The following is a 25,342-nucleotide window of genomic DNA, read 5'->3' as shown; positions in this document are numbered from 1 at the left end:
TATAAATTATTTTTACTTTTTTATTTTTTTTTAACTTTATTACATTGTCCCAGGGGAGACATCACTGTCATGTGTCAGATCACAGATCTAAGACATCACAGAGCGCTGTGACAGATCAGCGATCTGACACAGGCACTGCAGAAGGCTTCCTCATGCCTGCGCTCAGCAGGCAGTGAGGAAGCCGGCTCCCTGCAGGCCCCCGAAGGTCCTCGCCGCCATATTGGATCCGGGGACCTGCAGGGAAGGAGGCCCCCGCAGCAGAGCTGCGCATCGCGCTGCTGCGGGGGTCTCAGGGAAGCACGGAGGGAGCCCCTCCCTATCGATGCTTCCCTAAACCCCCGGTACACTGCGATCGTGTTTGATCGCAGTGTGCAAGGGGTTACCCCTAACACATAGTGCCAGCTGTAATAATCAGCTGACACCCGGCCACGATCAGCGGCGCTCACCCCGTGAGCGCTGCTGATCTCTATGACGTATTATCCCGTCCATGGGCATAGGTGCCCGGGTCCCATGGACGGGATAGTACGTCAGATGTCAGGAAGGGGTTAAGTTATAGATGAAGTCTACCTCCATTTGCAGCGCCTTTTTTGCTGCTGTAACTCACCCAGTTTTCTGACAAGTCCCGGTATCTCGTCTGCTAGCTGCAACTCGAGTGCACGCGCCGACTTCACAGGTTTAGTCCTGACCACGGGTACAGGGATTTTGAACACAGTCTTGTGCGGTTCCACCACCGATGGTTTTGTGGCTCCTTGGCTGGATTCAGGCTCCACAGCAGGTTTATCGCTACCACCTGATTGCGACCGTGTGCGTCCTGACCATGCCATACTGCCATGTTGTTGTAAGTTCTCCTGGATTGTTTTTCTTTCCAAAGACGTCCGTCTCTGTCTGGGAGCAGGAGAGGTGACCTGCACAGCTGGGGCTGATCTCACCTGTGCACCGGACAGGAGCTGCTTGCTGACTGGGGAGTTACATGACTTCACATTGTGCTGCATTCCATCACTCACTGACACTTTTCCTTCATGCTTCTTTGCTGGGCTTGGAGCAGGTTTTCCACCCAAAACTTTACTCACAGCTTTTTCCCCTTTCAAAGAACTGTTGCAGCTTTGGCTCGCTGCATTCACTGGTCTGACATTGGCTTTGGGATTACCATTCCCATGGGGAGAAGCCTGGAAAGCATGTCCCAGTGTAGGCCGGGGAGCCTGGGCCTTGCCTGGGGAGCTTCCCCGCCCAGAGTGGCCCCTCCCTGGGCTTGCTCCAGACATGAGGCGATCCACAAAACACAACCTCACAGCTAGGAGGCAGTATTACAGTAGTTATATTCTTGTACATAGGAGGCAGTATTACAGTAGTTATATTCTTGTACATAGGGGCAGTATTATAGTAGTTATATTCTTGTACATAGGGGCAGTATTATAGTAGTTATATTCTTGTACATAGGGGGTAGTATTATAGTAGTTATATTCTTGTACATAGGAGGTAGTATTATAGTAGTTATATTCTTGTACATAGGAGCAGTATTATAGTAGTTATATTCTTGTACATAGGGGAAGTATTATAGTAGTTATATTCTTGTACATAGGGGGCAGTATTATAGTAGTTATATTCTTGTACATAGGGGGCTGTATTATAGTATATTCTTGTACATAGGAGCAGTATTATAGTAGTTATATTCTAGTATATAAGGGCAGTATTATAGTAGTTATATTCTTGTATATAGGGGCAGTATTATAGTAGTTATATTCTTGTACATAGGAGCAGTATTATAGTAGTTATATTCTTGTACATAGGGGCAGTATTATAGTAGTTATATTCTTGTACATAGGGGAAGTATTATAGTAGTTATATTCTTGTACATAGGAGCAGTATTATAGTAGTTATATTCTTGTACATAGGGGGCAGTATTATAATAGTTATATTCTAGTACATAGGAGCAGTATTATAGTAGTTATATTCTTGTACATAGGAGCAGTATTATAGTAGTTATATTCTTGTACATAGGGGGCAGTATTATAGTAGTTATATTCTTGTACATAGGAGCAGTATTATAGTAGTTATATTCTTGTACATAGGGGCAGTATTATAGTAGTTATATTCTTGTACATAGGAGCAGTATTATAGTAGTTATATTCTTGTACATAGAATAATATAGATATATACCATACTCTCTGCAGCACAATACACATTTTTATGAAAAGTAAAAACAGGTTGATAAAGGTTTTAAAAGGGATTTTAATTAAATACAAAATTTACAAAATGAAAAACCTCAATCCAAACCACATCACTTTTCAATCATCAGGGATTTTGCTGATTCTATTAGTCCTTGGCTTATATGACATCTGTACATAGCAAGCGATATTATTACCACAATCATGTTCACAACCATTCACAAAATAAAAGTCGATTTCACTGCATTTAATTAAATATCAAAACCATTGGAACAAATCAGAAAATATCTTAGGAAGGAACTTATCGACTATGTGGGTAGTGAGGCAGCATGATGAGGCAACTATACCATATTTCTTGTGCTCATCATGGTGCTTCGTTCCTGTTATGGAGAGGTGACGCTCCTTTTCGGCCTTCACATTGGGCACATAATAGGTAGAAAGCTACCAATATTTTGCCAACAAATACTACTTTGTAATATATAAGTGACACAACCATACTGGTTACTCTGGGCGCCAGGTTGATTGGGGTCCTGCAGCAGAGCGGCCTCTTCTGGTTCAGCTGGTGATTTTTGGATCATTATGAGCTGTCAATCGACAGTGTCATCTTCCTGTTTAATCAATAAGAAATATTAATATCTTACACCATAACTATTATGACTACCGGCTATAAACTGGTCATATTAAGAGGAGCGGTTAGCTGTTCCTTCTACTTCTGAGGGTTTCTCCAGGATCAGTACTGTAATGTATGTACACAGTGACCGCAAAAGCAGAATAGTGAGTGCAGCTCTGGAGAATAATACAGGATGTAACTCAGGATCAGTAATGTATGTACACAGTGACCGCAAAAGCAGAATAGTTAGTGCAGCTCTGGAGAATAATACAGGATGTAACTCAGGATCAGTAATGTATGTACACAGTGACTGCACCAGCAGAATAGTGAGTGCAGTTCTGTAGTATAATACAGGATGTAACTCAGGATCAGTAATGTAATGTATGTAAACAGTGAATGCACCAGCAGAATAGTGAGTGCAGCTCTGGAGTATAATATAGGGTGTAACTCAGGATCAGTAATGTAATGTATGTGCACAGTGACCGAAAAAGCAGAATAGTGAGTGCAGCTCTGGAGAATAATACAGGATGTAACTCAGGATCAGTAATGTATGTACACAGTGACCGCAAAAGCAGAATAGTTAGTGCAGCTCTGGAGAATAATACAGGGTGTAACTCAGGATCAGTAATGTAATGTATGTAAACAGTGAATGCACCAGCAGAATAGTGAGTGCAGCTCTGGAGTATAATATGGGATGTAACTCAGAATCAGTAATGTAATGTATGTACACAGTGACTGCACTAGCAGAATAGTGAGTGCAACTCTAGAGTATAATACAGGGGGTAACGCAGGATCAGCAATGTAAAGTAAGTACACAGTGACTGCACCAGCAGAATAGTGAGTGCAGCTCTGGAGTATAATAGAGGAAGTAACTCAGGATCAGTAATGTAGGAACACAATGACTGCACCAGCAGAATAGTGAGTGCAGCTCTGGGGTATAATACAGGATGTAACTCAGGATCAGTAATGTATGTACACAGTGACTGCACCAGCAGAATAGTGAGCGCAGCTCTGGAGTATAATACAGGATGTAACTCAGGATCAGTAATGTAATGTATGCACACAGTGACTGCGCCAGCAGAATAGTGAGTGCAGCTCTGGGGTATAATACAGGAAGTAACTCAGGATCAGTAATGTACAGTATGTACTCAGTGACTGCACCAGCAGAATAGTGAGTGCAGCTCTGGAGTATAATACAGGATGTAACTCAGGATCAGTAATGTAATATATGTACACAGTGACTACCCACCAGCAGAATAATGAGCGCAGCTCTGGAGTATAATAGAGGATGCAACTCAGGATCAGTAATGTATGTACACAGTGACTGCACCAGCAGAACAATGAGCGCAGCTCTGGGGTATAATACAGGATATAACTCAGGATCAGTAATGTATGTATAGTGATTCCACCAGCAGAAATAGTGAGTGCAGCTCTGACTGCTGATACTAGTAAGCAATGGAAGAGGAGAAGAAGAGGATGTGTGTAGGATTCTCTACTCTAGGCCAAATCGATTTTTTAAAGGAGACAAGCAGACATTTAATACAAATTATTACCCAATCACACCAGATTTATTGTAAAAAGCTGCCAATTTACCAAAATCACCAAACGAAACCCAAAAATGTTTCCATAAAAACAAGCTGAGACAATTAACAAGTAAAAGTAATTCAAATGCAAAAACTGTACTACAAGGGTTCTGGATATTGAGGAATTGAAGAGGGGGTAGTTGTCACTTAGAGGCAATGTTCACTGGTAGACAACACCTTTAACTATTTGGCTGTGTGCACACGCTGCGGATTTTGCTGCGGTTCCGCAGCGGTTTTGGCCGCTGCGGACCCGCAGCAGTTTTTGCTGCGGTGTACAGTACCATGATTCCCTATGGGAATCAAAAGCCGCAATGCAGACGGTGCGGAATTTTCCACGCGGATTATCTGCGGTTTTTAATCCGCAGAAAGAATTGACATGTCAATTCTTTCTGCGGATTCTCCTGCGGTTTGCCATCTCCTCCATTTGAGGAGATGGAAAACCGCAGGGCAAAACCGCAGAGCAATCCGCAAGTAAATCCACAGGTCTTTTGACCTGCGGTTTCACCTGCGGATTTTACAAAATCCGCGCGGATGAATCCGCACCTAATCCGCAGCGTGTGCACACAGCCTTTAAGTGTCCCACATATCATAAAAATCATATATTTAACTCCTGGATGGGTGTGGCTCCTGCGATCTCAGCAGCGTCTTCCAGCAGTCACGTAACATTATGTCACATGATCGGCTGCAGCTTCCCCAATTCTATCAGCTGAAGCAGCTCAATCTGACGAAAGTATGAAGGACTTGGAGAAAGAGGAAGTTTTTTAGCACAACCACCCAGGTAAAATCAAATAGGATTTATTGAAAAAAGTTAAGACTTGGTTAACCCTCTGTCAGGGGCAACTGATCTGACAGGCGCAGCTCACTTAGTTTCATTTCTCTATTTTAATTGGTTTGTCTGGGAAACACACTCCTCCCAGTACCTTCCTAAAGGCCCTTTTACATTTAGCGATGCACCAGCGATCCGACCAGCGATATGACGCGGTCAGGATCGCTGGTGCATCGCTAAATAATCGCTAGTGAGCTTCCACACAGGAAGATCTCACAGCGATGCAGCAGCGACGCAGAGGACGATACTCACCTTTCACACACAGCGATCCTAACGTCCTCCCGCCCGCGTCCAGCGTCGCTCGTCTCACACAGCAGGAAGCAGACGACGAGAAATGGAGCCGCGCGATCAGTGACAGACAGCGGGGGAGCCGGTCGGAGGTATCACACATAGCGATATCGCTAACAATATCGCTACGTCACAAAACCGGTGACGTTATAGCGATATTGCTATGTGTAAAACCCCCTTAACTTTAAAGGCTGTGTGAAACCTGAGAAGCCTCTTGTGCTGCAGAGCTGCAGGAGATCAGATATCAGTGTTTTGGCTTCTCCGGCTCATTGCCCCTGAATGCGTCACACCTTTGACGGTTAGTATTTGCTGTTTTTATTCATCCCAATTTTTATTTTAGCTTGTTTTATGAATAGCTAGTACTAAATTTGTGGATTTGTCATAGAAGGTTTTGTTAGAAATAAGAGTGTGCTTCTCAGGCACATTGCGCCCTAACACATATTCTCTCACTTGCTTCAGCTTTTCTTCTGAAATGGCGAGGAGAATATTTGACTTGTCAAATGCCCTTCATGTTGAGCAAGTGCAAAATATACTGCTTGATGATGATGAGACAGACCCCTAACAGCTAGAAGATGTAGGGGAAGAAAGTGACATTGATTCAGAAGATGATGTGGAAGAATGTCCAGATGTGTCTGATACAGATCAAGATGGAGAGAGTGAGGAGGATGCTCAAGACATAGAATTTTGATTTTGAGTACAGTACTATTTCAGCAACCTTATAATTTATTTTGCTTATCTAAATTTTATGTTTACTAATAGTTTTTGAAGAGAACTGTCGGGGTTTTTTTTGCAAGTAGCAAAATGTGTGCACTTTGAAACATATTACTTTTCTGGTTAGTAAACATTTTTTTTTTCCACCTGATTATGTGTATTCTCATTTATTACATTCCTATTAAGGTAACTGATCACTTTTAGAGCATTGAAATTTTTAAAAAAGGAAAATATAGCTAATTTTCTAGCCTGTGCCGGACAGGCGCAATGCCCCTAAACTCGTTATGAAACATATTGCCCCTGACGGAGGCTTAAAGAAGAAACCTCATAGCATTGAGGTTTCTTCTTTATAACCATGTTTTAACTTTTTTCAATAAAACCTATTGGATTTTACCTGGACAGTTGTGCTGAAAAACTACCTCTTTCTCCAAGTCCTTCCAGCTGCAATCAGCAGCAGGTACGGCACCCACAAGAGGCTATTTTCACTGCAATAGATCCTTGCACATTTGCAGCGTGATCAGCTCCCGACAACCCCCCTCTCCCCTATGTTTCCGGAAGTATGAAGGCTGCAGCGGGATTTGCACCACCGGGAATGGCTCCGTACCGGAAAGTAAGTATATTTACATGTTATGTGGGGAACCAAAGCTTTCACAGTCTATGGGACTGCCGGAGATCACCCAGCGCTGGATTTTTCTAATTCAGTCCCAAAGACTATGAATGGAGTTGGGAAGCACATATGACGCCACCTCTCCATTCTTAAGGATCATTGCGGTGCTTTGTTCTAGGGATTTAAGGGAGCCCCGTCAATTAACAATTTATCACCTACCCTCAAGAAAGGTGATTACTTGCCAAGTTGTGAATAACCCTTTCAATGTACAAGAAGTAAAAGGACACCCTGGTAGTGACAGCAGGAGATGACAGAAAGGCTCAGCTCTACCACAATGATTGGAAGCGACCTTCCATTAAACTAGCTGCCCTGGAGTATAACACACATGCATCTCAATATTCAGAGATCATATTTATCATTGTGTTACGTACATAGTCTATTACACGGGGTGACACGTCAGCCTTAGTGGGGCAGGACTGATCCGCCATGGCTCTTGGAAGGTTCTTGCTATATTGCAGAAAGTGCATCATCTTCAGTCTTTAGAAACACTTGTATTCCAGGTAAAAGACTAGAAAATATTCAGCAGTGACTCAGTGCTTTGTATTTTATGGAAACTGTGCAAACCACCACCACCACCACCACATGCACACACACCGCACAAGACCCCCGATCTGCAGGCTGCGTCAGCAGGCAAAGAGTAGCTAACAGGAAGAAGGGGGCAGTGCTGATCTAAGAAGCAGCCGGCGTTATACCTTACTCCTGAAGAGTGGCTTTGCCCCCGGTCCGCAGTACTCATTGTAAATGAGTTTAAACAGGAAGAGGTGGAAGAGGGTGATCAGAGAGGCCACGCTAAACCAGAACAGGAACGGCAGGCCGGGGTACTGCTTGGCCATGTGTTCTTCATGGTCCAGGATTTCCTTCAGGTGAAGAGTGTGCCTCAAGTCCTGCAAATGGGTCAGTTCTGTTGATATGTAAAGTAACGGGGTTAAGGGCTGAGTGACCAGCACAGGGAAAGTGTGTCCGCGGATTTCGGAGGTCAGTTCTATCGGCTCATTTAAACATCCGGCTTCGCAGGCGTAAAGCTTCACTAGCTTGTCCTGGAACTTCACTGACACGTGCAGAAAAGGCTTCTCCTCCTGGTCCAGCAGGACGGCCAGGTTGATAAGGTCCTTGTTATAATGTATCCCCCGTAGGGAGTAGCTGTTGTGAAGGACGTGAGGGTCAGACTGGAACTGCAAGTGGTTTTCAGTGAACTGCAGGCCACCAAAGCTCAGCATCATACCCTGCATGAGTCCGTGGGCACCGGCCATCACCAAGCTTTTGCAGCCTCTCTTCTGTAAGGTCAATTTCCATAGCTCCCAGAGTTGTACAAGCTGTGTAATCCCGCTCAGCTTACTGGGCCACAGATTCTCTGCGTGCATTGTAGCATGGCCGCTAGAGCAGTGATCAGCGTAATTCAGAGAAAGTTCCATTTTCTCTCGCTCCTCATTGCTTATGAGGGGATCTACCAGAGGAGCCAGGGAACAGGAAAGAATATAGTAAAGTGTGATGTTGATGGTATCGCTGGATGGAGTGTGGGCATCCTTAATCTTTTTCATTTCGATGCCTGGAGAAAAAAAATATCACTAAATATGATCTATCATCAGATTTCACAATATAAAGAGCATACATTATTAAAAAGAACTCCGACTCAATGAGGCTGGAGTACTTACTATGAAAAGGCATGTAAGAATGGCGGTATAATCATTTTTCAAAGTTTTGCTGCCTGATAATAAAAAGGTGTCCGGTTCTAGCCAAAGCGGAGAGATGCTAAGAAGATCCAGAGGACCCCCACATGTACGTTACATTAGCGACTGCTATGGGAAATGTGCAATGCTTCATTTCACCTGCTGCTGGGAAATATCACATGTCAGCAGCTTATCAGAAGTCCAAGCAGTGGGATCTTACTAGTGATGAGTGAGTATACTCATTGCTCGGGTTTTCCCGAGCATGCTCAGGTGTCCTCAGAGTATTTTGGCATGCTCGGAGATTTCGTTTGTGTCGAAGCAGCTGCTTGATTTGCAGCTGCTAGGCAGGCTGAATACATGTGGGAATTCCCTAACAAACAGGCAACCCCACATGTATTCAGGCTGTCCAGCAGCCTCAAATCATGCAGCTACAGCGACGCCAACTAAATCTCAGAGCGCGCCAAAATACTCAGAGAACACCCGAGCAATGAGTATACTCGCTCATCATTAGATCTTACTTACTGGAGGACTGGTTGCTAGTTTTGTCTGCAACCAAAAGTGAGATCGTCCAAATGCATCAATTATGTTTATAGAATGTTGGCTGTCTTCTATGACTCAGTATTCACAAAAAAATAACTGCAGAGCTTCAGTACGCCCAGATAGTAGTCATGTGTCATTGAAGACTTCAAACTGTTTGTACTGTACACATAGAACGCTCTGCCTTTTACTAGCAAGAACTGGGAACAAATTACCTCCTAAAACTGGATGACCTTCCTCACACCAGACATTTACACAAAGCAAAGCTGAAACAATTTGGCTGCTCCATCCTCTGTCTGAATGTAAAATCAGTTACTAGTGAGCTCGCTCTGGTCTGTGGCTCTTATGCTGTATGTATCATAGTACACAGACTGCAGAAAGAGTTACCGGTGAGTCCATTAGTGAGAACGCTTTGGTCTGTAGCCCTAATCTCTTTTCTCCCGGTCCATCTACTAAGCTGATTTTTGACCAAGCTTTAAATTCAGCTTTGATGTGGTCATAAATCAGCTTAGAAGATGGATCAAGAGAAAAGAGAACAGCAACACAAACCGTCAGAACAAGCTCATGATTTATTGGTTATTCATCCACGTGTTTATGGACCCCTTTTGCAAAAATTAACTAAGCGACATGTACGACAGATATAGAGAGACACAGACATCTTACCCGAAACAAACAAATCTGACCAAATCTGTTGGTGCTCGCTGTAGAGGTCGTCAGGTCTCATGCGCATCACCTCCAGCATCTCCTTCTTTGCAGACTCTCGTAGTTTACTGAAGTTCTCCTCCAACTTTCCTGAATCTAAGGGTTCAGACGTATAAACAACAGAGAGCACAGTTTCATCATATTCAGACTTGGGGGGGACCTGCACTCGGGTCAACAGCTTCTTTGTCGCAAGTACGACCAGAATACTCTTCCCATCTTCTAAGGACACCCGTCCAGAGGAGAGGAGGAACTGTCTATCCTGCACCTTCTCTACACTGGTGGAAAACTTGGCTCCGGAAAATGGCTTCTGGGAAGAGACCTCAAAAACCGCCACCTTGTCGCTGGGGTTGGAGATGTGGATGCGTTGAATGTACAGGTGAGGCCGACTCCTGTGTGCCAAGAAGTCTTCACGGATAGAGACGCAGTCACGGTGGGAGTCCATCAACTCGATTTGCAAACAGCGAACCGACCTTATCAGACCTTCTTTATAAAAGAGGGCAGAGGCACGAACTTCTGCTGCCGCTCCCAAGCTCTTCACATTTATTACAGGGGTATAGTCCGTCATTCGGAACGGTACAGAGGCAGAAGACACCCACAAGTTATTCTTCACAACGTCCATCAGAAGAAATCCATTCCCAACCATGGCGGGGCCCTGCAGTTTGGATTCCTCTGCTGGGAAGGAGACCGTCATTAAGTCACCCCTGTCTGCCAGTGTCTTCCATTGTTTAGTCTGGGTCTGTAGACATGCCCAAGGGCCACTTCGGGGATGACCCGAGTACCACAAGGAACGGTACAAGGATCCGGTTGACAAGTACCAGTACATCAGCAAAAGAAAACCCAAGACGGCAAGGATGCGGCGGGCCCAGCTGCTGGAGAGCAGGCCCGGGAAACCTTTGATCCTCTGATGTAACCACATTTCGGACGGAGTCTAGTGACGACCTCTGAAGAAACCCAAGTCTGGAGTAAGAATGGAGGAGACAGATGAAAATCACTGTGTCATGGGTCAAGGATGGAGAATCATTGCGGGAACTAGCAGCAGTGGTCTCTCCAGTGCGGTCATACTTCATCTGCAGCACATGCCTCCAGCAACGGCCAACAGCACGCAAGACACCGGACCTGGAAAATGTAATTTACTTATGTTAAACCCCACTCAATCCTGAGACCCCCAATACTAGTCTGACCCCCAACCTCTATGCCACCACCAATCATGTGTAAGACACCGGACCTGGAAAATGTCTTTTACTTAAATGTTAAACCCCACTCACTCGTGAGACCCCCAATACTAGAGTCTGTCCCCCGACCTTCAGAGAGACACCGTATACTGACCCCTGACCTCTATGTCCCCACCAACAGCACGTATGACACTGGGCGTTGTAGAATATGTCATTTACTTACAGTGATGGCCAAAAGTATTGACACCCCTGCAATTCTGTCAGATAATATTCAGTTTCTTCCTGAAAATGATTGCAAACACAAATTCTTTGGTATTATTATCTTCATTTAATTTGTCTTAAATGAAAAAACACAAAATAGAATGAAGCAAAAAGCAAAACATTGATCATTTCACACAAAACTCCAAAAATGGGCCGGACAAAAGTATTGGCACCCTCAGCCTAATACTTGATTGCACAACCTTTAGCCAAAATAACTGCGACCAACCGCTTCCGGTAACCATCAATGAATTTCTTACAATGCTCTGCTGGAATTTTAGACCATTCTTCTTTGGCAAACTACTCCAGGTCCCTGATATTTGAAGGGTGCCTTCTCCAAACTGCCATTTTTAGATCTCTCCACAGGTGTTCTATGGGATTCAGGTCTGGACTCATTGCTGGCCACCTTAGAAGTCTCCAGTGCTTCCTCTCAAACCATTTTCTAGTGCTTTTTGAAGTGTGTTTTGGGTTATTGTCCTGCTGGAAGACCCATGACCTCTGAGGTAGACCCAGATTTCTCACACTGGGCTCTAAATTATGCTGCAAAATTTGTTGGTAGTCTTCTGACTTCATATGCCATGCACACGGTCAAGCAGTCCAGTGCCAGAGGCAGCAAAGCAACCCCAAAACATCAGGGAACCTCCGCCATGTTTGACTGTAGGGACCGTGTACTTTTCTTTGAATGCCTCTTTTTTCTCCTGTAAACTCTATGTTGATGCTTTTGCCCTAAAAGCTCTACATATGTCTCATCTGACCAGAGAACATTCTTCCAAAATGTTTTAGGCTTTTTCAGGTAAGTTTTGGCAAACTCCAGCCTGGCTTTTTTATGTCTCGGGGTAAGAAGTGGAGTCTTCCTGGGTCTCCTACCATACAGTCCCTTTTCATTCAGATGCCGACGGATAGTACGGGTTGACACCGTTGTACCCTCGGACTGCAGGGCAGCTTGAACTTGTTTGGATGTTAGTGGAGGTTCTTTATCCAACATTCGCACAATCTTGCGTTGAAATCTCTTGTCAATTTTTCTTTTCCGGCCACATCTAGGGAGGTTAGCCACAGTGCCATGGGCTTTAAACTTCTTGATGACACTGCGCACGGTAGACACAGGAACATTCAGGTCTTTGGAGATGGACTTGTAGCCTTGAGATTGCTCATGCTTCCTCACAATTTGGTTTCTCAAGTCCTCAGACAGTTCTTTGGTCTTCTTTCTTTTCTCCATGCTCAATGTGGTACACACAAGGACACAGGACAGAGGTTGAGTCAACTTTAATCCATGTCAACTGGCTGCAAGTGTGATTTACTTATTGCCAACACCTGTTAGGTGCCACAGGTTAGTTACAGGTGCTGTTAATTACACAAATTAGAGAAGCATCACATGATTTTTCGAACAGTGCCAATACTTTTGTCCACCCTCTTTTTTAAGTTTGGTGTGGAATTATATCCAATTTGGCTTTAGGACAATTCTTTTTGTGTTTTTTCATTTAAGACAAATTAAATGAAGATAATACTACCAAAGAAATTGTGTTTGCAATCATTTTCAGGAAGAAACTGAGTATTATCTGACAGAATTGCAGGGGTGTCAATACTTTTGGCCATGACTGTATATGCCATACACTACTCACTCCCGAGACCCCCAACCTCTATATCACCACCAACTCCATGTAAGACACTGGGCGTGGAGAATATGTCACTTACTTATATGTTACACCCCACTCACTCCTGAAACCCCCAATACTAGAGTCGGACCCCCGACCTTCAGAGAGACACCGTATACTGATCCCTGACCTCTATGTCCCCACCAACCAAGTATCAGACATCAGGCGTGGAGAATATGTCACTTACTTATATGTTACACCCCACTCACTCCTGAAACCCCCAATACTAGAGTCGGACCCCCGACCTTCAGAGAGACACCGTATACTGATCCCTGACCTCTATGTCCCCACCAACCAAGTATCAGACATCAGGCGTGGAGAATATGTCACTTACTTATATGTTACACCCCACTCACTCCCGAGAACCCCAATATTAGAGTCGGACCCCCGACCTTCAGAGAGACCCCTTCTCCAGCCTCCCTGACCCCCATATAGCGCCTCACACCGGCCCATCAGGTAACTGCACTTACACAAGGGGCGCAATTGGCACTAGCCCTGCGCCCCCCCTATCACCCGACCTGCCCCATAACACACTGCTTGCTGCCGACCACTCACCGGCCCGGACCACGCCGTTCCTCGCATGAAGCCCGGGCAGCAGGTCTCCTCCTCCTCGCAGCTGTCTGCAGGTTTCCACAACAACACGGAAGTGTCGCCGGTCACCGCCAACCATCGCGATGACGAGAACCTTCCCGGCGTCCTCCGCTGTCAAAGAAGAGGGTCACATGATAGTCACGCGTACAGCACGGGAGGTGCTTGTCACATGACGAGGCTGAATGAGGCGCAGCGCCTCTAGTGGTTATATGAGGGATTTCCTCTCAGCTGTGTTGCTCTTGCTGCAGCTCTTCTGACGCCCCCTGACCTGTATGACGAGCCCCCTCCCCACACTGGTCCACGGTATACTACATCTCCGGCTTCACTATCTCTGCTTGCTGTAGGTGAATGTGGCCTTAAGGCTATGGGCCCACGTAGCGTTTTAAAACGCACACTGAAAACCGGACTCCTTCCCAGAAATTTCACCGCGATTCTGCCGCGATTTTCTCAAGCACTTTCCAAGCGATCTGTAGCATCGCTTGGAAAGTGATTGACAGGTTGGTCACACTCGTCAAACATAGTGTTTGACAAGTGTGAGCAGCTTCTTACTATTGAGGCTGCCTATGCGGCCTCAATAGTAAAAGATAGAATGTTAAAAATGATCAAAAAATAAAAAATCGGGGTATATTTACCTTCCGACGTCCCGCGCTGCCATCCCGGGCCTCAGCGTTCCCAGCGATGCCTTGCGAGACCTATGATGACGTAGTCTCGCGTTGCTATAGCGATCTCACGAGACCACGTCATCACAGGACCTTGCCGCAAGGCATTACTGGGAGCGCTGAGGCCGGGAATGCAGCGCAGGACGTCGGAAGGTAAATATAACCCCATTGTTTATTTTTTATTCTTTTTTTTTACAGGGGTATGGTACCCAGGGCCTGGAGGACAGTCTCCTCTCCTCCACACCGTGGGTACCAACCGCACATGAGACGCTTAACTTCCCGCATGGTGGGCATAGCCACATGCGGGAAGTAAGCAGTTCTCATGCATTCCTATGGGTGCGGAATCGCGGCAATTCTTTGCGATTCCGCAGCGGAAAAAAGCACAGCATGTGCGGAATGCCATAGGAATGCATGGGGGGCGTTCTGTACACGATTTTTAAACATTTTCGCAGCGTTTTCGTGCCGAAAATCGCGGCAAAAACGCTTAAAAATCGCATCGTGGGCACACAGCCTTATACACCTGTAGTGGCCTGATACATGCGGTTATGTCACGGTGCAGGGGTAAGGAGCTGCACCCACTGTGTGCATGGCTGTGTTACACAGCCTGCTCCCGCCTCTGACATCACACGCTGGCGCTCTCCCCGATCACTGCTCTCCAACCACTGAAACACTGCTGTCAGTCTCTCGCAGCGGCATTGGAGTCGCACGATCCCACGACCCTCCTCCAATATCTGAGTGTCCTTGTTGTGAGTCGCCTCTATCGACATCTTGGACTTCTTGCCGCGGTCGTAACACCCTCAGGGTCACAATGCAGCCACAGTCACTTGTAGTGCGAGCGCTGTAATGTCGCAGCGATGCTCCGCAGTCATTTGTCATGTGACGAGTTGTAAGGGACGGACAGGACCGTAGTCGTGACCTGTATTCCAGTAGCAGCTGTGTCCAGCCCTTCCCCTACATGAAACAATACTATTCTCCTCGGCATACCTGCATTTCCAGAGTCATCTTCACCCGGGCCCTTCCCAGGCCGTAATGGTTCTTCTTTTAGGCGACTCACATCAATGGAGACACAGTCCGAGGCAACTTTAACACTTTCTTTACTTAGGATTTTGCACGTTACATCCACAGTTGTCACATCATAACATTTGCTTGCTTCCTGATCTTTCCCTTGCTTGTCACTTCTGTGCACTACACGCCCGGACCGTACTAGACTGCTCCCTAGTTCCTTCCAGGTCTGACCTCACTACAATGACATTTCCTTCAGCCTGTTTCGCCCCAGACCTGAATTTATCAATTACTACACATGGTGACCCCCGGTGAAGCATCCGGCCCATCTGTACAGATCTCGTCGAGGTTGCAACTCCTTTCATCTCCTTAGTCCAGCCAACTTCTGCCCTAAAAGCACTGGCCCAGGAGGTAAGACACCATATCTTCCTTTTCCTGTTCTGACTCACTGCTAAGACCTGCAGTGGCCATGGGTAACGTGGGCAATAACAACTTAACCTTACGTGACTGCCAAGCAGTCCGGGCCTATAGCCCATGTGGACTCTTGGGTGCCCTGGCCCCATCTGACTAAACCACTCTTCAGCACTAACCTTAATTCTCATCAGCCCCTCCTATAATTAACCCTCTATGAACCTCCTATCAGATCCCACTAGTATGCCCCATCTAGTGGCCCGCAACATAATTACAACTACCCAGTCTATGGAGAAGCTATGTGCTAAAAGTGCCCTCCTCTAATGTCCCAAGAAGGATGCACTAACTTTCCCTGACTGTACATACACAAATGACACATAAGATACATGCAATATTATCATACAGGAACATGAGGCAAAATATATACAATTGTCTATGTAATGGTTACATTCAAGTGGCAATACCATAAGCAATGAGAGGTAATGCATAATTATAAATGTAGCAGTACCGCAGGCAATAATCATAAAAACACATTTGTAAACATTAAGAACTGGAAGACAATCAGGGGGAAGGGAGGCATGAGACATCATATCTTACCCTCTTACACTCCTCCTTTCATTAAACTTGGTCGTCCCTTGTCGTCCTTATCATAATGGGTAACCGCTACCGCGTAATACCCGCGTGGACAGTCCTCTTTAAAGAAGGAGACCCGGTCTCCTGAGCTCAACAGCATCCCGAATTTTACGGACGTTACTTTTACATAGACTTTGGCATCTGTCCCGTCTTCTCTAATAAAACTGTAGCCCCGGTTGGTATCAGTGTACACCAGTCGACCGCTGGTGCGCCGTCCTGCCAGAGCGCCCCCACCTGGCTGTCGAAGCTCTCTTCAAACGTCTCGTTCCCGTTGTTTCTTGTTGAGGATCACTGTCATGTCCCACGACTTGGGAAATCATTTAATATTTGCATTGCTTGTGTTGTATCCTTGTTGCTAGGCAGAAGTTTGCCTTTCCCTGTATTTTGTCCCAACTCTCTCCCTGTAGTCCTGTGATGTATGTTTGTTCCCTCCCTTATTCTCCATTTTGTGATCGTCCCTCCATCTGTATGCATCTTCTTACATGTCCTCTGAAGAATATTCCTTTTTACCTGCTGCTTTCATCAGAATACAAGAATTTCAGTTAAAGCATCCCTCTTTTCCTGGAGTCTTCTTACATGAGATCGTGGCTGAGTTAAGCTGTCTGATTAATCGGTATGAACGTGAGTACAGGTCGATACGGAAGGGGCCCAGAAAGAGAGGTCTATCCAGGCACCATACGTTCTACATATCCATGAGTCAGAATAATCACCTCTTCCACCCAGGCAGCCTGCCTGGGCATAGGGAAAGGGCCCTCTGTGGCCGGTTGCGTGTGGGTAGCCCCCAGAGTTCCAGCCAAATAGGAGGCCAATTGAACCTCCGACGGCTGGAGTGGAGGAGTTGGTTCTCCCATTAGAACGCAGGGGCGGAGAGTCACTGCCAAATTCGCCGTGTAGCCCCCGACTAAGACCGAGCAGCCTCCCCCTGATAGACATGTGAGTGGTTGGTCATCATCTAGAATTGATAACTAACATGCATAATTATTTTGTATTTATTTAAAGGAAGGGATATTGAAAGTTCTGATATACAGGAAACAAATTTCTGATCTACCACCCTCCTGCACCAAAAAGAGAACATACAAAAAGTCCGTCTTCTCTTGTCCCATCTTGTATGTACATTTTATATTCATTCCATTATAATGTCTTCATGAAAATATCCAGATCATTTGGATTATCTGCCAAACAAAAATGACCTCGTCCATGTACCTCACCCACAATTAACTTATTACACCAATGAGGATAAAACCTGTCAGGAAGTCTCTCCCACATCCCCAGGAAAACATTTTCATATGAGGGTGTGTAATACGCCCCCATCGCTGTTCCCTATAGCTGTAAGTTAGAGAGTCTTTCTGAAGAAAAAGAAATTGTGGGTAAGAATTAATTATTCCAATAATTAAAGAGTAATATCCAAAACAAAAGATGAAATCACCAGCAATACATAAAAAAATATAATTTTATTATTTTAATCCAAAAGGTTGGTAAAATACAACTTAATAATAAATAAATAATAATAAATCAATCAAAAGATACAGTATATAAGGGAATCAGCGACACTTAGTATCCATATAAAGGTAAGAGAGGGTATCTAGTTGGCAAATATAGGAACAACTGCACATATAAACATATAAATTAGTCTCATATGGTATATATATATATATTTATATACATATACTTTACATATATGCAGAAGTATGCAATAATGCAAAATTGCAGGATGTGACAAAAAGATATATATACACACAGATTTTCTGTCAATGAAGGGTTAAAGTGCAATAGTGCAGCCACCCTAAAAAATGCCTAGGCCTATAAAAAAGTGAAGCGATCCTAAAACCAGATCTACCATATAAGCATCAGAAAACAGAGGCCTTAGAAAGGGTATGTAGTTGACAAGTATGAGACCAATTATACATATAAATAAACTTCATGTGATATATACATGTATGCTATAGTGCAAAGTTGCAAAATGTGGCAAAAAATATATATACAACTATCAGTGAAAGGTTAAAGTGCAAAAGTGCATGGGAACAATCTCCCTTATTAATTCATAGGCCTGAAAAAAGGTGAAATGATCCTGAAGTCAGATCTGCCATATAAGCATCAGAGAACAGAGGCCTTAATCAGATGTAAAGTATGGCGAATTGCCAGAAATTATAAAGCCAAAGAGACCGACATGCAAAAGATAAAATATGTCCAAAAAAATTAAGATCCAAACTTACTATTAGTGGAGAACGGGACCCCAACGCGCGTTTCGCTACTTAGCTTCCTCGGGGGGCATGTTGAAGCTAAGTAGCGAAATGCGCGTTGGGGTCCCGTTCTCCACTAATATACCTTCACATATATGTATATATCACATGAGGTTTATTTATATGTATAATTGGTCTCATACTTGTCAACTAGATACCCTTTCTAAGGCCTCTATTTTCTGATGCTTATATGGTAGATCTGGTTTTAGGATCACTTCACTTTTTTATAGGCCTAGGAATTTTTTAGGGTGGCTGTCTCTATGCACTATTGCACTTTAACCCTTCATTGACAGAAAATCTGTGTGTATATATATCTTTTTGTCACATCCTGCAATTTTGCATTATTGCATTTGCATACTTCTGCATATATATATATATATATATATATATATATATACCATATGAGACTAATTTATATGTTTATATGTGCCATTGTTCCTATATTTGCCAACTAGATACACTCTCTTATCTTTATGTGGATACTAAGTGTCGCTGATTCCCTTATATACTGTATGTTTTGATTAATTTATTATTAAGTTGTATTTTAACAACCTTTTGGATTAAAATAATAAAATTATATTTTTTTTATGTATTGCTCCTGATTTCATCTTTTGTTTTGGGTATCATTTATTGTTGTGATGACTGAGCTTTGATATATTAGCCTTTTTTGGGATGCAATAATTAAAGAGGTTGTCCAATGCAAATCAATAAGGCTGTGGGCCCACGGTGCGTTTTAAAAACGCTCACTAAAAACCGGACTCCTTCCCAGAAATCACGCGTTTTTTTCCGCGCTATTTCACCGCGATTTTACCGCGATTATGATTGCGATTTTGCCGCGATTTTCGCGTGCGATATTCAAGCACTTTCCAAGCGATTTGAAGCATCGCTTGGAAAGTGATTGACAGGTTGGTCACACTCGTCAAACATAGTGTTTGACAAGTGTGACCAGGTTTTTACTATTGAGGCTGCCTATGCGGCATCAATAGTAAAAGATAGGATGTTAAAAAAAAAAAAAAAAAAAAATCGGTGTATATTTACCTTCCGGCGTCCCGCGCTGCATTCCCGGGCCTCAGCGTTCCCAGTAATGCCTTGCGAGACCTGTGATGACGTAGTCTCGCGTTGCTATAGCGATCTCGCGAGACCGCTAGAGTCACGCGAGACTACGTCATTACAGGGCCTTGCCGCAAGGCATTACTGGGAACGCTTAGGCCGGGAATGCAGCGCGGGACGCCGGAAGGTAAATATACCCCGATTTTTTATTTTTTATTCTTTTTTTACAGGGGTATGGTACCCAGGGCCTGGAGGACAGTCTCCTCTCCTCCACACCGTGGGTACCAACCGCACATGAGACGCTTAACTTCCCGCATGGTGGGCATAGCCACATGCGGGAAGTAAGCGATTCTCATGCATTCCTATGGGTGCGGAATCACGGCAATTCTTTGCGATTCCGCACAAAAGAATGAGCATGCTGCAATTTTTTCCGTGATGCGATTCCGCCGCGGAAAAAAGCGCAGCATTAGCACAGCATGTGCGGAATGCCATAGGAATGCATGGGGGGCGTTCTGTACACAATTTTTAAGCGTTTTCGCACCGAAAATCGCGGCAAAAACACTTAAAAATCGCTACGTGGGCACACAGCCTAAGTCTGCAGTCACTCTGTGTGAAAGCAGACTTATGAATCCCCCCTGTGCACACACTGTGAGCTACAAGAATTCGCTGGCTTCTAACCCAGGATTGGACGGCATGCATGAGTTATACATACCCCCCCCGGCCAGTGGGCGTGGCCTCACTTTCCATAAACTTGACCCCAACTAGTGACGCAGCTGGCCAGTGGATGCACAACACGCCCCCATCGCTGTTTCCTGGAATTGTAGGTAATAATAATAATAAATTTTATTTCTATAGCGCCGACATATTCCGCAGCACTTTACATTTCAGAGGGGATTTGTACAGACAATAGACATTACAGCATAACAATAATCACATAGATCATAACAGATACCAAGAGGAATGAGGGCCCTGCTCGCAACCTTACAGTCTATGAGGAAAAAAAGGGAGACACGAAAGGTGGGTGATAACAGTTGCCCTGATTGTATGGACCAGCCATAATGTTAAGTGTGTAACAGTACAGACACAGAGGGCTAATTGATGCATAAAGCATGTGGGAACATGATGCGGGGAACCTGGTTATGGTAAAACTTTTGGCTGTGCCACACAGGGATAGATTAGGTTAATGTGTTGAGTCGATAGGCCAGTCTGAATAAATGCGTTTTCAGGGCACGCTTAAAATTGTGGGGATTGGGGACTAATCGTATTGACCTGGGAAGTGCATTCCAAAGAATTGGCGCAGCACGTGTAAAGTCTTGGAGACGGGAGTGGGAGGTTCTGACTATTGAGGATGCTAACCTCAGGTCATCAGCAGAACGGAGGGCGCGGGTAGGGTGGTATACTGAAACAAGGGAGGAGATGTAGGGTGGTGCTATGCCATGGAGGGCTTTGTGGGTGAGGGTAATAAGTTTATACTGAATTCTGGAGTGGATGGGTAGCCAGTGTAATGACTGGCACAAGGTAGAGGCATCGGTGTAATGATTGGTGAGGAATATGATCCTGGCTGCAGCATTCAAGACAGATTGGAGGGGGGAGAGTTTGGGAAGGTAGAGTCTTCCTGAAGAAAAATAAATTGTGGGTATGAATGGACTCCAGGATGAATCCAGAAAGTTTTCTCACATGTCAATCCTTGGTAACATTGAATTTTCTTACATATTTGCACATTGATTAGTAATTTACATCAATGTTCTCTGACCCATTACTTCATGTATATCAGAACTTTCAAAATCCCTTACTTTAACATTTATCTTAATTTTTGATCTGAGATGTATTACTCCCATCTCTCTTTAGAGTCTCTCTTACGCTTTTAGATATAGTCTTCCACTTTTTTTTAACACTTTTTATCTTGTATATTCAAATGGAGCGATTAATAGTCAGTTGATATCATACACTGTGTATGCCATCATTTTTGTAGGTTTTGCGCTTATACATTGTGGGAAAATCTGTTCAGTTTTAAGAGCCTTGAAGTGACACAATTGCAGTAAAACTGCTGTGAGAGACATTCGTTCATGTACGGCTGCTTGAGCCCTTTCATAATATGGCGGGAAACAGAAAACTATTTTTTTACAGATCCCATATAAAATCAAGGACACACAGGACTGCAGTACAGACACGTAATTGTATGGGTCTCAGATTTATTCTGTGACAGTAAGCAGAGATCTTGAAAATGTATATTGTAAAGCTGCAAAACATTTCATCATGCACTGATTCAACTTTCTTTACATAAAACCATGGATGACCTTTGCTCTGTACAATATGATTATTTTTTACTTGCATAGAAAAAAACGACAATTTCTGTGCATTTGCTCCAAATGACTAATAAAAGGTGGCAAATTCCATTCACAATTCACCTTCTGTCTTCTAGTTGATTTTTCTAGACGGTTTTGCTTATTTTACTGAGGTTTTGTAACAATGAGCCTCTGTTCTGCCCCCTCCCGAGCGCACACTCTTATTATCATCTCCATAGAGGCTTTTTTCTCTGCTGCAGGAAGCTGAAAGTGACACTGGATTGAATATGGCCCTGCAGAAATACAATGACTTAGTCTTCTACATGGGAAGGAAAGTATAAAAAATGCATGAACTCGGGTAAAGAACGTATACAAAGTAAATGCAAAGCACATGAGAAAGGGACACAGACTATGGGACCTCATATTTAAAGGGGATATGGTATAAATGTCTGATCCACAGGGGCTGATCTCAATTGTTTAACCATTGGAAGCAGCCGAATGTGCTCCCAGTTGCTTCATTACCACTGCATTGGGGTCCCCCATCCAGACCCCCAAGCATCAAACTTTCATCCACTGTTCCAATAACTCTCAACTAGAGTCAAACTGTAGTCATCGATATTCAGTTCTCCCAAGAGGTGGGGAATCACAAAGGGGCACGTATTAGGTTAACGTCTCTTGTTGGCTCAGCATATTATGCTGGGAAGTGTAGTTTTATAACATTAGAAAGAGCCACTGTTTGGAAACCATGGCAATATATATTGGGTACAAAAAGTGTTCAGACCCCTTTAAATTTTTCACTCTTTGTTTCATTGCAGCCATTTGGTAAATTCAAAAAAAGTTCTTTTTTTTCTCGTTAATGGACACTCTGCACCCCATCTTGACTGAAACAAAACAGAAATGTAGAAATTTTTGCAAATTTATTAAAAAAGAAAAACTGAAATATCACATGGTCTTTGCTCAGTACTGAGTAGAAGTGCCCTTTTGAGCTAGTACAGCCATGAGCCTTCTTGGGAATGATGCAACAAGTTTTTCACACCTGGATTTGTGGATCCTCTGCAATTCTTCCTTGCAGATCCTCTCCTGTTCCGTCAGGTTGGATGGTGAACGTTGGTGGACAGCCATTTTCAGCAGTGGCGGATTAAGTGGACTATGGGCCCGGGGCTGTTCATAAAACCTGGGCCCCTGTACCCCCCTTCCCACCTGAGCGCTGCGGTCCCCGTGCGGGAATTGACAGCCGTACGGACCGCAGCACTTGGTTTGCTGCGGGTCCATACGGAAAACCCGCCACCATTCCACCATGTGAAGCCCCCACTCATCCCCCCTTCATCCTGTGAAGCCCCCACTCACCCCCTTCATCCTGTACAACCCCAGTCACCCCCCTTCATCATATACAGCCCCCAGTCACCCCCCCGTCATCATATACAGGCCCCAGTCACCCCCCTTCATCATATACAGCCCCCAGTCACCCCCCCTTCATCATATACAGCCCCCAGTCACCCCCCTTCTTCATATACAGCCCCCAGTCACCCCCCTTCATCATATACAGCCCCCAGTCACCCCCCCTTCATCATATACAGCCCCCAGTCACCCCCCTTCTTCATATACAGCCCCCAGTCACCCCCCCTTCATCATATACAGCCCCCAGTCACCCCCCTTCTTCATATACAGCCCCCAGTCACCCCCCTTCATCATATACAGCCCCCAGTCACCCCCCTTCATCATATACAGCCCCCAGTCACCCCCCTTCTTCATATACAGCCCCCAGTCACCCCCCCTTCATCATATACAGCCCCCACTCACCCCCCTTCTTCATATACAGCCCCCAGTCACCCCCTTCATCATATACAGCCCCCAGTCACCCCCCTTCTTCATATACAGCCCCCAGTCACCCCCCCTTCATCATATACAGCCCCCAGTCACCCCCCGTCATCATATACAGCCCCCACTCACCCCCCTTCATCATATACAGCCCCCAGTCACCCCCCTTCATCATATACAGCCCCCAGTCACCCCCCCTTCATCATATACAGGCCCCAGTCACCCCCCTTCATTGTGTACAGCCCCCACTCACCCCCTCCCCCATTTAATTCATTTTATAAATAAAAAAAAATAAAAAAAAGTTCCCCATACTTACCTCACAGCCGGCTCGCTCCCCAGCAGCGCCTCTGCTTGCAGCATCCTCCGGGACATGTCGGCGCATGCACGATGACGTCATCGCGCACACCCGACATCTGACCCGGAAGTACAGCCGGAGGGAGCCGGAGCTGAGCAGCCGTCAAGGTGACGGCCGTGCACAGCTCCCGGCCCCTCATAGAATGTAACGCGGGCGGCTGTCTGCTGCCGGCGGCGTCACAGGCAGCACAGGGCACGGCCGGCCCTGTACAGGTGCTGGGGGAGCGGTCCGGGTGGCATTTGCCTCTCTGCCACCCGGCCCAGCCCGCCCCTGCCCCTGCCCCTGGGCCCCCAAAAACCTTGGGCCCGGGGCGACCGCCCCATCCGCCCCTATTAGGATCCGCCATTGATTTTCAGGTCTCTCCAGAGATGCTCAATTGGGTTTAGGTCAGGGCTCTGGCTGGGCCAGTCAAGAATGGTCACAGAGTTGTTCTGAAGCCACTCCTTTGTTATTTTAGCTGTGTGCTTAGGGTCATTGTCTTGTTGGAAGGTGAACCTTCGGCCAAGTCTGAGGTCCAGAGCACTCTGGAAGAGGTTTTCATCCAGGATATCTCTTTACTTGGCCGCATTCATGTTTCCTTCAATTGCAACCAGTCGTCCTGTCCCTGCAGCTGAAAAACACCCCCATAGCATGATGCTGCCACCACCATGTTTCACTGTTGGGATTGTATTATGCAGGTGATGAGCAGTGCCTGGTTTTCTCCACACATACTGCTTAGAATTATCACCAAAAAGTTCTATCTTCATCTCCTCAGACCAGATAATCTGATTTCTCATAGTCTGGGAGTCCTTCATGTGTTTTTTAGCAAACTCTATGCGGGCTTTCATATGTCTGACACTGAGGAGAGGGTTTCGTTAGGCAACCCTGCCATAAAGGCCCGACTGGTGGAGGGCTGCAGTGATAGCTGACTTTGTTGGACTTTCTCCCATCTCCCTACTGCATCTGTGGAGCTCAGCCACAGATCTTGGGGTTCTTCTTTACCTCTCTCACCAAGGCTCTTCTCCCACGATAGCTCTGTTTGGTTGGACGGCCAGGTCTAGAAAGACTTCTGGTGGTCCCAAACTTCTTCCATGTAAAGATTATGGAGGTCACTGTGCTCTTAGGAACCTTGAGTACTGCAGAAAATTTTTTGTAACCTTGGCCAGATCTGTGCCTTGCCATAATTCTGTCTCTGAGCTCCTTGGCCAGTTCCTTTGACCTCATGATTCTCATTTGGTCTGACATGCAGGGCCGGCGTTATGGGCAGGCAGACCAGGCAGCTGCCTAGGGCCCCCGCTCCTCCAGGGGCCCCCAGCCAGCGGCACATCACACAGCCACTATGGGGCCCCTGTGAGGCAGGAGGGCCCGCCTGCCCCCAGCGCCGACTCCCGCCGCCGCACTGAAGGAGGCAGTGATGGGGGAGAGAGCGTCAGCTGACACTCCCTCTCCCATCATTCCCCGCTCTGCCTCTGACACAGCGG

The 25,342-nt window shown here is 45.4% G+C and overlaps 1 protein-coding gene across 1 annotated transcript; it reads right to left on the bottom strand.

Moving 5' to 3' along the window:
- Nucleotides 1-2,209: 2,209 nt before the first annotated feature.
- Nucleotides 2,210-13,612, bottom strand: KIAA2013 (KIAA2013 ortholog). Its single transcript, XM_073585036.1, has 4 exons — nt 13,394-13,612; nt 9,718-10,872; nt 7,543-8,396; nt 2,210-2,773 (listed from the first exon to the last, which is right to left on the bottom strand). Exons 2-4 carry the CDS (start codon nt 10,670-10,672, stop codon nt 2,753-2,755), a joined length of 1,830 nt encoding a protein of 609 aa, XP_073441137.1. The 5' UTR covers nt 10,673-10,872; nt 13,394-13,612; the 3' UTR covers nt 2,210-2,752.
- Nucleotides 13,613-25,342: the final 11,730 nt, after the last annotated feature.

This window comes from Dendrobates tinctorius, unplaced genomic scaffold, assembly GCF_039654945.1.
Source record: "Dendrobates tinctorius isolate UK_male_01 unplaced genomic scaffold, ASM3965494v1 ptg000086l, whole genome shotgun sequence".
Taxonomy (NCBI): domain Eukaryota; kingdom Metazoa; phylum Chordata; class Amphibia; order Anura; family Dendrobatidae; genus Dendrobates; species Dendrobates tinctorius.
Note: the sequence above shows the minus strand (reverse complement) of the source record. Positions and strands in the feature narration are given on the sequence as shown.

Bases quoted from the DNA above. Each gene is read 5' to 3' on its own strand.
- KIAA2013 (XM_073585036.1), bottom strand. From the start codon at position 10,672: ATGTGGTTACATCAGAGGATCAAAGGTTTCCCGGGCCTGCTCTCCAGC. The intron at 8,397-9,717 runs GTAAGATGTCTG...TTTTTTCTCCAG, and splicing joins GTCAGATTTGTTTGTTTCGG to GCATCGAAATGAAAAAGATT. The intron at 2,774-7,542 runs GTATAACGCCGG...TTGATTAAACAG, and splicing joins AGCCACTCTTCAGGAGTAAG to GAAGATGACACTGTCGATTG.